At 36.6% G+C, this 16685-nt stretch overlaps 1 protein-coding gene and 1 long non-coding RNA gene across 4 annotated transcripts in view; one reads left to right on the top strand and one right to left on the bottom strand.

The window, feature by feature from the left end:
• The window catches only part of HAPLN1 (hyaluronan and proteoglycan link protein 1), an 89818-nt gene extending 87205 nt beyond the window's left edge, over positions 1-2613 (top strand). For both annotated transcript variants that reach the window (XM_081503916.1, XM_081503918.1), the window contains exon 5: positions 2170-2613. In XM_081503916.1, coding sequence (XP_081360042.1) covers positions 2170-2459 — 290 coding nt within the window. In that variant the 3' untranslated portion in view covers positions 2460-2613. The remainder of the gene's footprint in view (positions 1-2169) is intronic.
• Positions 2614-2887: 274 nt separating this feature from the next.
• LOC145511159 (uncharacterized) overlaps positions 2888-16685 on the bottom strand; it is a 49635-nt gene continuing 35837 nt past the window's right edge. Inside the window, exons 3-4 of one of the 2 annotated variants that reach the window (XR_014057558.1) lie at positions 7848-7966; positions 2888-5461 (exon numbers count right to left, since the gene is read on the bottom strand). This is a non-coding gene — a long non-coding RNA (uncharacterized LOC145511159). The remainder of the gene's footprint in view (positions 5462-7847; positions 7967-16685) is intronic. The other variant, XR_014057557.1, reaches the window with a different exon arrangement.

Below are 16685 nucleotides of genomic sequence, written 5' to 3'. Positions count from 1 at the left end.
GCTCCGTAATACCATAATTTTTAAAAATCCCCACAGATACCAAGCAAAAGTACATATTTCCATGATTCTTTGGTTTTATTGTCATCCCACTGTTCTTGTGAAATAGTTTGACTGTCATGTTTTATGGAGTCTTTTTCTTGCTGCCAAAGATGCTGCTGCCACTGTGTGCCCTCCATAGCATACAGATCTCTCCACTGAAGTAAGGATGGCGTCGGTGTCATGCTCTTCTTTAAATTACAATATCAATTTATTCATAGATCATCAGCAAAGCTTAGGATAGAGAGCTTGGATAAAGAGAGAGCTCTGATTAAGAGAACTTCGCAAGAAAATAAAGTAGAAATAACATTGGAGGCAAAAGCAGAAGTGAGAGATCCAGGTTGCATCAGTAACTGCTGCCTGATTAGTTGAATTCAGCACAACTCCCAACCCGATCTTGCTTCTTCCAGAGCCAGTGATGTGGCAATGGGGCCTAGTGCAAAATGAAAATGTGGACTCCTTGTTAAAAAAATTATTAAGAATTTTAAGATGACATAGTAGAACATTAAATCAAGCATGAGGCCCAGTGTAACTGCGCAGGTTGCAAACCCATGAGGCTGGCCCAGGTCCCATTTTACATTCTAGGTGCCTGTTGATATGCTGTGGGGAAAACAAAGGGATCACGGATCAACAAAAGGTCAGAGAGTAAATATGTTTGGCTTTGTGGGCCATATGCTTTCTGTTGCAACTACTTCATGTAACTTTGTATACTGCAGCACAAAAGCCACCATGAACAATCTTGAACAGATGGGTGTGGCTGTGTTCTAATAAAACCTCACTGGACTCACATGCTATAGTTTGCCAGCCTCAGTTACAGGTGATAGAACTAACCCTCTGTTAATGTTCCCATGACCACTACCCGTTCTCCAAATTATACCCTTTTAGTCTAGAAAGAACTGACAAGCACTAATTTAGACTTCAATAATGTATATTTGAAGAGAGGCAGGAGGGTGTCAGGGCTTCCTTGATAGCTCAGTTGGTAAAGAATCCACCTGCAATGCAGGAGACACCGCTTCGACTCCTGGGTCAGGAAGATCCACTGGAGAAGGGATAGGCTACCCACTCCAGTATTCTTGGGCTTCCCTTGTGGCTCAGCTGGTAAAGAATCCACCTGCAATGCGGGAGGCCTGGGTTTGGAAGATCCCCTGGAGAAGGGAAAGGCTACCCACTCTAGTATTCTGTATAGTCCATGGGCTCCCAAAGAGTTGGACACAACTGAGTGACTTTCACTTTTCAGGAGGGTATCACATGACAATGTATAACTTGGTAAGAGTCTGATCCTCTTCTACCTGAAACTAAAAGTCTGAGAAAATCTGGCACTGGTAGGTGCCTATGACTTTAGTTAGTTGGTGTCATATTTTATACTTTTTATGCATATTTAGTACAAATTGAAGGAATATCGGTAATGAACACTACTGAGGTAAGCGGTTGAGGCTAACTTGCTCTTTTTTGTGAAATGAAGAAATGGTTAGGTGTCAGAGCTCCCACAGAGGGAAGTTGGAAAAAACAGCTAACTCCTTCCTCTTTGCTAGTGAGTGAACAGACTGGGTTCACATTCTAAGTCCCTACTGTTTATGGCAAGTGACTTCCTGTATGTTTTGCATTTTCATACTGTAGTCTTTGAATAAGAATAATGTCTTATTGATACCTGTAATGAAAAGGACTTGAGGGCTTTTGATATTTTTTAAATGGACTTTTCTGTCAGGAATGCTTTTTGATCCTTTCACATTCAAATTTTGCCTCTCCAGAAACTTGTGCTGGGCTTCAGTCTTGCTACAGCTAGAATTTAAATAGCTCTTGCTTTTAACATGGAGTTCTGTCTTCTCTAATGCCACAGAAGGGCCCTTTTAGCCACTAATTGGCTAACAGAGACTGCATCTGTCATTCCCTTTTCTTTTTCACAGCTCTCAAAGGGCATGTCTGAACACACATTAAGGGGCAAAGGGAAAAACTAATTTAATGGAGAGAGATCCAGGGTTACTGCCTTTAACTGACTAGCCTATGTTTCAGAACCTCTATGGACACAGCTCTATATCCCCCTGCATTGAGAAACTCTTCCATTTGGGGCTCCTTCCATCTCTCTCGGGCTGACCTGCAGACAGGCCCACTGACCCTCTTTCCTTCTCTCTGCAGGCCGATTTTACTACCTGATCCACCCTACCAAGCTGACCTACGACGAAGCGGTGCAGGCTTGTCTCAATGATGGTGCTCAGATTGCTAAAGTGGGCCAGATATTCGCTGCCTGGAAACTTCTGGGATATGACCGTTGCGATGCAGGCTGGTTGGCGGATGGCAGTGTCCGCTACCCCATCTCTAGGCCAAGAAGGCGCTGCAGTCCTAGCGAGGCCGCGGTGCGCTTCGTGGGTTTCCCAGATAAAAAGCATCAGCTGTATGGTGTCTACTGCTTCAGAGCATACAACTGAGCCCCTAAAGCACATCAGTTTGAAAGTCGTTAAGAACATGTGAAGTGAAAGGTTTTTTTTTTTTCCAATATGAACTCATGCAAGTTACCAAAACTGTGATAACCCTTTTTTTACTTACTGTAAAGAGTCATTTTCATAAAGACCAATTCAGTAATTTGTTTTTGTAAAGCTATTATCATTCAATATATATTATAAATTAATATAATTTTAAGGGAAGCACTACATATGGAGGTTTTAGAGCCAAACTGTTTAGGCTACATCATCCCAAGGAAGTATCCTTTCATGATCGGGGCATGCAATAGCTTGAGGATTGCTAGCATTAAACTACGGAAAGGAGAGCTACTCAGAGCAGCAGCTGCCACAAGCACAAATTTTACACGTTTGTACAATTTTGAAATGCACTACAATAAACAGATTAGAGCAACAGATTTGAAATATAGGCTTCTTTACATAAACTGAGGTTCTGAGAGGTTGCACAACACTTAGTTTCACAAGGGAACAATCTACACTTTTCTAAAATATTTCAAAGCTCCAATAGTCAGAATATTTTACTCTTTAAAATCCTGCCTTTTTGACCAAAAAAAAAAAAAAATCAGATGGACTCCAATGCATAACAAGCACAGTTAAAACTCCTTATGACCCCCATTTATATGAAGTATGAAACTAAAATAAGCAGATATTTAACCAATGAGAGATTCCTACCTTCTTCTAATTAAAATTGTACATGCCTGAGAAGAACTGTTTTCTTTTGAGTAGCTTTACTGAATTATATTTAAATTCTAAGGGCCGTTTGCTAAGCAGCATTTAGCATCTACTCAGGGCAGTTACATAGATAAACTGCTGGACAGAAAAATTGTAAAATTTAGCAGCTTGATTTTATGTTAGCCTATGAAGTGTTATTGTCCTATAAAATTAACTTTAAAGTATTTAATATTTCCTTCTTATTTACATGACATGACAAAAATTTAAATCACAGAAGGAATAAATAACTATACTTGCCTAACCAAGAAATAAGAACCCAACTTTCAGAATTCTTATTATTCCTATTTGTATATAGACTGGGAAGTCCAACTGGTGCCTGTGTTTGGGTAAAAAAGTCAACAAAGTAGTTTTAAGCTTTCTCCATATAGGAAATGTGAACAGTAATGGATGTCACTTTCTTGCTGATCATCATCAGGCTTAAATGAAATGCTGAAGCTGTCAAAGAGTTTACACTAAAATCTTCAGGGCTTTATATGAAAGGGTAAGACCAGCTTCAAAAAACAACTTTCCCCATTAGCAGCTCCAGTCTTAAATAAAGCTCGGTTTTCCTATATTTTTATGAGTGTTGAAACCCCACAGGGACCAATATTTGTATTCAAATTACATTTCATGGTTTCCCATTGTTTCACAATGAGTTCTAACAAATGGGATTTAGTATAATAATCCAAGTATGACATAGCTGATATGCTTTCATGAATGTTTTTATGTAGATTTTCCTCCCATGAACATGAGTAAATAAATCTGTTTCCTGAATTGATTGTGGTTGCCTTCAAAGCTCTGTAATAAGTCTAATAAATTTACTCTATAAATGTAGAGTTATGTGTGTGGAAGGTATAGGACAATTGGAAGTCCATGAAACCATAACTATACTCATATATTATCTAGGCAGAATATTGTAAATAAAAGTAGATCATTTCTTCTGTCAAAAGCATATCTGGAAATTTTCAGATGCTTTCCTACTAAAAGATAAAATGTATGCATGCACATTTTTACAGTAGGTTGGATATGCAAATTGTACAAAAATATAAATCCAAAGAGATTGTGAAGTTTAACTCAAACACTGCTGATACAAATAGAATTCAAACTTCTAAATTAAAAATACCTGAATGGTCTAAGATAAGATGAATATATTATTTAAAGAGGGACTATCTCCAAAACAGTGACTCTAGTACCACAAAAGTGGGGGTCAGCTCACTGGAGGAAATCCATACTTGAATGATTATTACCCACGTTACAAGAATCTTATTGGAAGTACAAGTGGAAAGAAATTTCTATTGAAGCAGATATACAAATTTCAGTTGTTGCTGCAAAACTCTACCTTTATAATATTAAGCATAGTAGCATTTCTTAACTTTTGAATATTTACTAGTATAGGAATTGGTGCTGATAAAAATCTTTGGAGTGACTGTTAGCTGACTAAAATCTATACTGACTGCACACCATTTTTCCATGCTTGTAAAAAACAAACAAACAAACAAACAAAAAAAACCTTAACAGAATGAATACTGCTGGGCAGAATTTTTATCTTCTGACTTCCCCCAAAGGATCAGAATTCCCACACCCTTTTGGACTCCTCCTTGAATAAGAGTTTCTTTTTAATGTTCTTATTTTGCCATTTTCACCAAATATCTATTTTCCTACTTCATTCCTCAAGGTATTTCACTGAGAATGTCTGAAAAAAAAAGGTTATACTAACACAATTCCTAATGGAAAGTTGGTACAACACTGGCTAACACTGGCTAATTCAACAATTGCTCCTCAGACTTGAGTACTAAGAACAACAGAGGGATGAGATGGGAGTCTGGTTAGGAAATCTTGCTTTGATCATTTTGTTCATAATTAACACTTGGCCCATTTAAGGAACAAAGTATATCTGCATATTTCACTGACAAGCCTACATTTGAAAAAACAGACAAAAAGAAATGATTCCTATAAAAGGCAGTATAAGAATGAAAACAAGTTAGTTACATTAACACTGGAAGCCATCTTTTACCAACTGCTGCCATGTTTTATCACAGTAATTTCTAGTCAAATATGGTATTTGTAAATTTAAACTTTCTCTCATAGAAAGGGGGCCGGTACCTGTTAAAGTTTTATTTTATGCAATAATATAGTCACTTATTATTTTGGCAATTAGAAGTAGTCTCAAAGGAGATTCCAATTTGGTTGCTGGCAGCCATACTGGGTTTCTTGATTTCAGTGCTCCAAAGAACATGGTGGTCTCAAGGAGTAGTTGACCACTAAGGAAGGAAGGATGAAAAGGGAATCACTTATTCATTCTCAGCATAGAATACATAAAGAATGATCAGTGGATAACTGACATAGTTGTGTTGAGAAGTTAACTGTACCATAGCTCACTACTGCCAGAGTAGCAATGATGTACAATGGAAGAAATGAAAAATGCAAGTCATTATGAAGCCACCTGATTAAAAGGAAGTCAGTATTTAAAGGCATTTAATACCTACTAAGTACAAATCTGAGGAGAAGAACCATATCTGTATTACAAAAAAAATAAATGTTTTCATTTTCTGTAAGATACAATGAACTGGTAAACAAACATTAAAAGTCAATTTTGTGTTACTGCAGTATCTCTTGATTCTTCCGAGTTGTAGAATCTTAGCTATTTTTCTTTGTGTCAAACCCCATAAATGCATTATTTCAAGAAAATATGTTTAACTCATCCTTGTTCTGATACATTTGACTTCAAATTTTAAACACCTACCGATTCCCATTTCCTATATTTTGCAAAGTTAACAACAACAACAAAAGGAGTATATCTGTAGTGTTACTAAATCAGCAATAGTATCATCCTCAAATCTACCATTTTTTTTCTCTTTTTATATGATTCAAAGTATAATTTATTTTGTTCATCTGGTTAGCAATGCCAGGAATCTATAGTATCCTTGAATAGATTTATATATTTAAGCTACATATGTAGCTAAATTAAAAAAAAAGGTTTTTAATTTTCTTACTGAGTCCTTATCAAGCACTTTATACTCCAATATAAAAACATATTTGTTAATAGTTCCATCCCTTCTGAATTTTCAAGATATTTCTGGTATTTAAAAATGGATTCTTGGGTACAAGAGTCTATTACTGGTGCAACGACTTGAATGCAAGCACATCTAAAACAATTTGGATTATTGACATTCAAACAGATAAGTGTACTTTAAATCTTTTCCCATACTTACTTGGAATACATTGAACAACCTTGGAGAAGAAAGTCTAAGGGTGACATGAAATTAAATCATTTTTCTTTAATGTTTAAGTTTTCACATAGATGAAAGGTATCATCTTAACTTTTCCAGCAAACCTCTTGTATTATTACGGCCAAGTCACAAACAAACCTGCTTGGTACTAATATTGAATGGTCCTATGGGTTTTCAAGTGCTTAAATAAAAACAAGTTTACTGTTCAGATGTGGTGCCCTTAATTCTCTATCAAGTGACAAGGCTTAATACTAAGACTGTTCTTTAGCAGAAGGGACCTTGTCCAGGATGATCAGATATGCAAGAATTGTTGATTAGTTGTTCAGTTGTGTCTGACTCTTTGCAACCCCATGAACTGTAGCCCTCTAGGCTCCTCTGTCCATCTTATTCCCCAGGCAAGAATACTGGAGTGGGTTGCCATTTCCTTCTCCAACGAATCTTTCTGACCCAGGGATCAAACCTGCATCTCCTGCATTGGTAGACGGATTCTTTACTGCTGAGCCACTAAAAGGTAAAGCATTACATTAAAACATTACTGGGTAGTATGATTTCTTCAGCCCTTCATTTAGCATTATTTCGAGGGCACAGCTTAAGATGACTTTGGAGTCCTTATCTCTCTATAGGTGATGTATTTAGGAAACTGACAGCAGGCTACTTGCTCCAATCTTTAGGAGGAAATTCACTGCACACACAGTTTTTTTCACTAAGAGCAAGTAAAGCTTATTTTCTCTATATTGTTTCAGACCAATAAAACTTTGTCGCCTCCATAGCCACTCATCATCTGAGACAACCTGGGTCAGCCAGAGGGTAGCTCCATGTCTTCTCTGAAATTAAATAATTTTCCTTCTCAGCTTATCCGTGTCCACTGAAGTTGTCCAATTCCACATGCCTCTATTATTAAAAGATGCCTCTTTCTTTCAGTTGGTGTCTGACTGCAGCATGAGCTGTGTTTATTCAGGGGAGTATTCTCAAGGTGGAGAGAAAGCTCAGATTCTTCATTTTCTAACAATGAACCTATTGGTTTGATCAACAAATATGAGATTCTCAGATGGTGGTAAATTCTAAGAATACCATATTCCCATATTTTTCTTTCTAAATAAGGGGCTCAATCGGCAGCTCTTCATTCTGCTTGAAATATCTGGGATTTTTGTTGTTTTTACAATGTTTTTTCACTATTTCTCCCTTTGATTTTAGTCAATGAAAATTTTTCCTGCCAAAACTCATGCATATGAGTAGAAAACAAAAAGCAGGAAATTTTGAAGTTTTAAGTCTTTGAAAGGCTGTTCTTTGAAAATGCTGAGAATCTTACATGTGAATCTGAAACAAAACTGCAGAACCATTCATTTATTATTCTGATAAATAAACATATTCGCGTGTAATGATTGCTGTGAGCCCAGGGAAAAGATAAATAAAGTACTTTGTGGCTCTGCTTGTACTCGAGGTCAGCCAAACTGAACATCCTTGCTCCATGGGAAAGCACTTAATTCCTGTGCTGAGAGCCTTACTTCAAGTGGCTGAGAGGCAAAGTCTGCTGTTCTAATAGAAAAAAAAAAAAAGTTTTTTAAAAGCCAACCTTTCAGTTCAATATACATGAAAATTCAGTAATATATTAAAGCAGTTGTCAGCATATTAGAATCACCTAGGGAGCTTTAGAAAAACTTTGAGGCCTGGGTCTCTTTCCCATAGATCATAGTCAAAGGTGCAACCTGGACATCAGGATTGTTCAAATCTTCCCTCACAGACCTCTGGTAAATTTTCATATGTAGTCAGGGTTGAGAAACACTGGTCTTAACAGACTTAGCAGGAAAAAAGTCAAAACCATTCCATTGATACGTGGTTGGACTGATATTTATAGTTTACCATTTAAAATAATTTTTAAAATAGTATAATTGGTTTGAATTTGATCAAACTCAGAAATCCTTCAAATGCGAACATTGGTTTCATTTGATTTGCTCTTTTTCTCCAAGTAATAGTTTCCATTATATTAGCAGATATGTTCTAATAAGCTATTTGTCTGCCTGCCTGCCCTATCACTGTCACTTCTGTAAAAACTACTGTAAACCACATATATCCTAACATCAAATTCTTTCCCATCTAAACTAACAAAATCCGAGGGCTGTAACAATAACTGTGTAAAACATTTTTGGGACAAGAATTCAAACTCCACTTGAAGCCAATCGCTTCTGAGATTTAGTTATATTTCAGGAAGAAGAACCTATTCTCACAGTGAGCTTTATATTACAACATGGACCCTTAGACCAAAAATATAAATAAATAAACAAAAAGCCAACCTACAATAGGGAAGAAAGAAAATGAAAATTACTCATAATCCAAATATTTGGGGAACAGGAGGAAAAGCACTGTCAAATTTTATAATATCTTATTTTCCATTATGTCTGTAAATAAACACTTGATAAATTGAGTCATCAATTCTAGAAAATATTCTATGTATAAACTATGTCAATAAAGCTATAAGTAATTTCCTAACTGGCCTATGAATCTGATAGAGTTAGTTGAGTCAGCTGCAACTCACGCTGAGGCAAATGGAAGACATGAACAACACAGTTCAACAATAAATTAGTTTGAAATATCCTCCAGCCGTTCTTCAGCTTCCTTAGTTCTCTGGCCCCTCCAGAGAGCGCACAGAGGTCAGTGGTCTAGCATTGACAGAGGAAGTAGGACCTGACCTTTCCTTCCCTGGCTTTCGACTAACAAAGGAAAGACTAGTACTAGTGGCATAAGGCATGAGGCTTCCTACCAGAATATTGCCTGTGCAAAAAGAGAGCATAAAGTTTTATTTTTATCCTCCCCACCAAGAAGAACAATTCTAAATTCTAAAGAAAATTATACCATATTGAATGGATTAAAAAGAATAAATATTAATTAGAAAAGCGTGCTAACAATATAACAATTTGCCACCACCAAAAAGATAAAGCAAATTGTTGAAGCATGACAATTCCCTTGAGAACTGACTCCCTATTAAATGATCATTGGAGGAAAGTTCAGGCATCAAGATTTGGAGGGAGAGCACTGCTCAGGATGAACTGTGAAAACTTAGAAATTCTCAAGTCAGTAGACAGCATAAAAGTATCTAGAGATCGCCGCCTAATGCCTTAGAGAGTCAGTGGAGGAAAGCTATCGCTGTGATAGTAGTCTGCAGAAATATCTTTATCTTACTGACCAAAGCACTACTTCAAAAGTCAGTTTTGACATGTGATGTAAATAAATCACTTCCAATCTTGTTTGGAATAATGCAAAGGTAAATAAAACACTGAAAAAATATCAGTAACACTTACTGCTATTTGAAATGTTAATATTTGATGTCTCTTCACAGAAAATTCTTTTAAAAACTTCAAAAATTTACAAGTAGAGAGTACTGATCTGAGGCTATGAAACTTCCTTCCTTCCATGCAAATACTAAAAAATGGCAATTAAAAAAATTGTGTGATGTCTTTATGAGGTCATCTTTGTGCAATTAATTAATATGCATAGTAAAGTCTAGAAGGATATACACTAACATACTCATGAGGGTTATCCTTTTTCCTTCAACTTCTGAAATCTCCACAGCAAAGATGCATTACACAAAAATTATTTAACAAATTAATGTGCTATAATATTGGTACATTCTCACCAGAGTCTAACAATTTCTAAAAAAAAATAAAACTTGGAAAAAATATTCCAGACTTGATTTTATGAATTCCTCCCCACTGCATCTTCTATTACAGGTCTGCCACTATAAAGCCTCCCTGGATATCTCTTGGTGAGGGCCTGAATCACCTGCAGTGTTTCTCAGAAATGCCATACACATTTTGGATAAAATGGTTCTTTACTGTGTGAGATTATCTCACCTTTTAGGGCACTTAACATCCCTCACTCTTCCAGTCACTGCTAGTGATTACTCCCTTCCAATCAATCTAACAGCTCAAAACATACCCCCCAAGTTTCCCTACATCCCCAAGATAGGTAATAGTGCCTTTGAGGGGAACAGCTTGAGTTTTCTATTACAAGGTGGATGATCAGAGTAAACAAAGAACAAAGAAACCAGTGGAACTAAAGCCTCAGTGAAGCTTCGTTACATTGGCTGTAAGGAAACCACAACCAAGCTCTTGCCTTAATGCCCATCTGAGATAGATAGGTGTGCTCCTCCTGAAACCAACCACTTCCAGGGATTCAATCAAAGTTGACCTTCTCCAAAAAGTCCTAGGATATCTTACCCATCTCTAGTATCTTACTGGCAGTGGTTCAATAGAAGTGCTTAAGATCAGAAAATTCATCTCAGCATTTATCCACTGGTTAAGTTCATTTGTTGATTAGATGAGTTAAGTGTTTCTAAGAGTGTCTGTCACTAGTAAGTGTTCAATAAATGCTATATTATCATTAATCATCATCATCATAATTATTTGTGATTTCCTTTTCAAGCACAGTATACCAAATAGCAATTCTGTCCAAAAGTCCAAGACTTTAAACTTAACAATGATCACCCTTTAGACGACTATATATACTGCGCTCTGTACAAGCAAGTTATTCCTTCTTTAATTGGTAATGATCAATTTAAGACCTCAACAGTTCTTGCCCCATAGTCAAAATCTGGACCTCACAAGTTGTACCCATGATTCTAGTATGAAAATGGTTCTGTCATTGTCAATGTAGTTTTCAAATGAATCATCAAAATTCTCTACAAATGTATGTTTTTACAAACATTTATTGAATTGTAAAATCAAATACAATGTAAAATTTATGTTGTACACATTCCTTTGGAAGTTTTCTGCATGGGCTGAACTAGTTGGATTTTCTTAACATATAATTCTAGGGACATTTGAAACAAAAATATTTTTTCCTGGCTTAACATATCTTCCTGTTGTAAGTGAAGCTGTTTTTCATTGATAAAAGATCATCTCTCTAGGATTCAAAATTAGAATTAACTGTCTTGAAACCACTGTTGATTACATGCATGAAAGGTTTGAGACATCTTTAAATGATAATCCTTGAACACCTCTTGTCTGGGCGTGTGTTGGTATAAATTACTCCCTTGTGCTAGGTGCTAAGCCACTTTCAGTCATGTCCAACCAAGTCTGCGACCCCATAGACTGTAGCCCATTAGGCTCCTCTGTCCATGGGATTCTCCAGGCAAGAATACTGGAGCAGGTTGCCATTTCCTTCTCCAGGTGATCTTCCTGACCCAGGGACTGAACCCATGTCTCTTATGTCTCCTGCATTGGCAGGTGGGTTCTGTACTGCTAGCATCATCTGGGAAGCCCCTTAGTGGAGATAAATGCAATTTTGGTAGTTAATGGGGGATTGTGCTGGCAGGGGGTGTGAGGTTCTTACTAATGATTCTTAAGATATCTAAAATTGGTGTATGCCAGTTTGCCATAAACTAAAAGTTATGTTCTGACACATGACTTGGTCACCTGTGTTCTGATATGTGACATTTCTGATAAAGAGACACTGCAAATTTGTTGAGAGCAAACCCCTACATACTTCTCCACTTCCTACATGCTCCAGAAGCCCAGGCTCTCACATACTGCTCACTGCAAATCTCAAAACAGGTGCAGCTTAATTGAGGGAGAAAGTGCTGAAGAGGTGTCTGATCTGAAAATGAAATAATCCCTTCCTAGATCTTACTCTCATCACACACACAAAAAGAAATGAAAATTACGTAATGTGATAGTGGTATTAGCGCTACATGATAATCAGTTTACAGGATATAAATATATCTAATCAACATGTTGTATTGTTGGGGCCAGTGTGAATAAAGCAGGAGAGACTCCATCTTGAAGCCTGTCATCCATTTTAAAGACAGAATGTGAATGGGCCTGAACCCTGCCCGAGAATGAGGAAACCATTGCTAGTGAAAACCAGGTCTCCTAGTGACTTCTTTCCCTACAGATGACAAACGGAGATTGTAGTTGAGGTCAGGCAGTCCCTGTTAGATTAACCATGGAGACATCCCCCCTTGATGTATAATCACTGTTGCCCCTCACTCCGTTAACCTTAATTGTTTGTTCTCCTAGCACCTACTTGTTGTAAAACTCAATCGTATACAACAAAGAAATTACTAACATGTAACCAGTCACGTAGTGGAGGGTATAAAACTGGGCCTCTCATAAACATCAGGGTCCTTGTTGTGAACTGATTCCCCTTGGACCTGCTGGCATAATAAACTGTACTCCACTGTCTTGAGGGGCTTCCCTGGTAGCTCAGCTGGTAAAGTATCCACCTGCAATGCAGGAGACCTGGGTTCGATCCCTGGGTTGGGAAGATCCCCTGGAGAAGGGAAAGGCTACCCACTCCAGTATTCTGGCCTGGGGAATTCCATGGACTGTGGGTCACAAAGAGTCAGACACGACTGAGTGACTTCACTTTCACTTTCCACTGTCTTGAGTGTCCTCCGAGGTGTGTTTTGTGACTCCGGATTACACAACATTTCACCTTAAATTTATTCAATGTTATGTGTCAAATTTACTTCAATTAAAAAAAGATTAGAAAATTTCCAAAATGAAAATGAGATATGTTACTTTATAGTCTCTAAACTAATCTTAAGTATAATCTAATCTCTAAACTAATATAAATTAATTACACTTTGGATTTTCTTTACAAGAAGTTTCCTTTACTTAAGAATTTAACAACTGATAATGTGGTTCCCTGCAAACTGGCAAATGAGAAAGGTCACAGAGTAGAAGATTTTTGGATTAATTTAAAATATAGCTTTTAAGTATAGTTTAATTTTAGGGAAAGAGTTTTTGTTGAATTATTAATGTGTATGCATTCTTTTTAATTTTCTCTGAAGAAAAGAAAGTATCATGTGGCATAAACCTCAAAATAAATCTATTCCTTAGTCCTTGATAAGTATATTTGCATAGTCTGGGTTGCCACATTTTACGTCCCAATTTAAAAGTCATTCAAGTTCAAATTCTTTTCAGTTGCAAATATGTTCAGGATCCCTGAGGAGTTTGTGACAGAACCAGATGGCTGGCAAATCTGTAGAGTTCCATCTAATCTAACTTTTCATCTTAAAATAATTGAGTTCTCCTCTTCATGTAGCCTTTGAAAGGAAAGGAAAGTTAGTCACACAGTCATGTCCAACTCTTTGGGATCCCATGGACTGTACTGTCCATGGAATTCTAAAGGCAAGAGTACTGGAGTGGGTTGCCATTCCCTTCTCCAGGGGAACTTCCCTACCCAGGGATCAAACCCCGGTCTCCTGCATTGCAGGCAGATTCTTTACCAACTAAGTTACTAGGGAAGCCCCTGTAGCCTTTAATGAAAGGCAACTTGTGTTCAGGAAAACACAATTATTGAGGCTTGTTCAAGTTTTGTTGGGCGATTTAATATGAGTTGGTCTTAGCAAATATGTGGAGAAATTAGAGTCATGAAACAAATTTCCAAGCCCCCAGGTGCTCCTCTGCATGCTAGTTAGAGGAATGGAAATGCACGTAACTTGTCCCATTGGAACTTGTGAGAACGTACCAATTGTGAAAGCAGATCAACTTCCAGGTTTGACTGAAATGTTTCCAAATTGGTCTAGCCAGACAATGTTATATACATCAGCAGCTCTCAAACTATGCCCCCTCACATATAACAGACAATACAGACATTCGTGATGTAGTGCAATATTTTGAAGTATTAGTTGGCATATTTCTTCTCAAACACTGAATTTGTTCATCCACACCCTGAGGGCTTCCTCTCTCTCTCCTAAGTGCTCAGGTAAACAATTGCCCTGTAAGCCCTGAATAGGAATTTAAAATCTTTTTTTCACATATATACATTTTTCTATAGCATTAAGAGCAGGGAAAAATTTCAAAGCAAATTCTAAACTTTCAGTATGGCAACAACCTCCTGATAATATAAGGACTAGTGCTGAACAAAATGCTGGAGAAGTGGGATTAAGTTTAGCAGTCAGAGACTCAAAACAAACAAGCTAAGTAACTCAAGATTAGGCTACATATGAAGAGAAAATTTTTAAAATATGATATGTACCTAGATGCATTGATTTAATTCCATTTAAAATTATAAACACCTGAATAATTTTATTAGATTCATGCCATTTTTATATTAAAAGTGTTTACAGACCACATGCCACACACCAGCTGCTAAACTGATCCCTTTGAGCTAGCATTAATGACATCTTTATCTTTAGGATAAAAGCTTTTATAAACAAAATACTTCTTTTTAAAAAAAATACAGGTCACTAGCATTGTTAATATTAGATTTTGCTATAGAAGGTGGTAATATTTTGAAGTATATAGTATTCACAATTTTACCTGACTAGGTTTATCCACAATTTAAAAATTCAAAATAATTTTGTTCAAGATAAGCAGTTCTTTGATAAAAGTGCAAGCTAGGATTTCATATTTAAACAAGAGACATTTTTGGAAAGAATTAAACTGCCAACGGGTAAAGTTTTTGCATAAAAAGCTTTTTACTAACAATGTAAACGCAAAGGATATGTAAAACTTTAAAAATCAACAGAGAATACCAGCACCTAAGTTAAGTGGTAATGACAAGATGCACATCAGACTAGTAAAGTGCATTTTAAATACCTTTCAGTCATTACCAACAGCCAACTATGGAAAATGCCATTCAGTTATTATTAACACAATTCTGTTTTTCTGGAAAAAGTCTGTAAACAGCATGTCCAGAGCCCTGCAGGGCCAGACTCTAACAGGTTCGTTGTCTGCTAATTCCCATCTGGAAATATGTTCTCCTGGGGGTGCCTAGGAGGACTCAGGAGGAGGGTCCTCTGTTTGTGATTCTGCTGGTCACCATTTCACAGACTGCTAGAGCTCTGAGAGGAGAAAAGCAACTTCCAGGTAGCTGTTTCTTCAACCCCTTCCCTCTACTTCCCCCTCACTTCTAACATCTTAAATTCTGGGACTATATCCCGTAAAACATTATCACTTCCTTCTGCCTGCCAGACCCTAGGGTTTCTTGATTTAAGGGTATATACTGACAACATACTTAGGCAAAATCATCAAGGGTAACAATGGAAGAAAAGAAACAAAGGCCTGTGTTGTCAAAAAATATAACTAGTAAATATTATTTGCTGAGGGGAAATAGTCTATAAAATTTTCAATCTTTATTACGGAAAAGGGCTTAGAAAAAAGTCATTTTCAGAGCAAAATCTTTCCAGAGTGACTCTGCCCATTACATTTAATTCAAACATATTATCTCAGCACCGCTGTAGAAATATTTTTCTCCAAACTAAGAGAATCAAACAAATATGACCACTTATATGGTGATAACATTCAAATTTAGCTTCTTACACAAGCCAGTTCTCAGATACTCACAACATTATTCTCAGGTTCAGATATATACAGTAAATTAAAAGCCCATTTAGTAACTTTATTTGGCAGCTAAACTGTCTCTAAGCAGCCTCAGGCAAAGGATACAAATGTCTGGTTCTCTCACAAAGAGCCATAGCATACAAACAACTTTACACTGTTTAGTCTTGCTTTTTGTGGTCTATAGGCCCTGCCATCAGTAATGTGTTAATCAGTGAAAATACTACATGGCCCTATTTGCCAAGGCACCAAAAATGTGCTCAGAATAAAGTACCCATGAATATGCTATTTATTAAAATGCAAAGGAATTATGTGAGAGTCACCTTTTCAAAAATAGCCATCTTACATTTGACCTTTTCCAGTGAATAATAGGGTTTCTTTTTTTTTTTTACGAATTAACCATAAAGTAGATTTGAAAAAACTGGACTACATAAAAATTAACAACTTCTATTCATCATGAGACTCTGTGAGTAAGTAAAATGGCAAACCAAAGAGCAGATATTTACAGTATACACATCTGACAGGACTTGTATGCATAATATATAAAGAAGTTATATAAATCAATAAGAGAAAGAAAACCAGCCAATTTCTTTTCAATGAACAAAACAATAGAAGATTCTTTACAAAAAGACTGTCTAAATGCTCAATTAGCACATGAAAGATGTTATGCTTCATCAGGAAAAGCAAATTAAACTCACAATGAGGCACCACTACACATATACAATAAAAGAACTAAAATTTAAAAAATCCATCAGTATCAAATACAGAGAATGTAGAGCAATCAGAATTCTCATACCCTGATGAGGGAATTTTAATTGGTATGATCGTTATAAAAATCTTTTTAGCAGTATCTCAAAAAAATAAAAACAAAAAATCCCGCACACTTTATGGTCCAACAGTTTCACACCTAACCAAAAACTAGACATGTGTTCACCAAAAGATGTGTACAAGAATGTTCATACTTGGCCCAG

Source organism: Giraffa tippelskirchi, chromosome 6, assembly GCF_054371585.1.
Source record: "Giraffa tippelskirchi isolate mGirTip1 chromosome 6, T2T-mGirTip1v1.2.pri, whole genome shotgun sequence".
Taxonomy (NCBI): Eukaryota; Metazoa; Chordata; class Mammalia; order Artiodactyla; family Giraffidae; genus Giraffa; species Giraffa tippelskirchi.
This window is presented reverse-complemented; position numbering and strand designations above follow the sequence as displayed.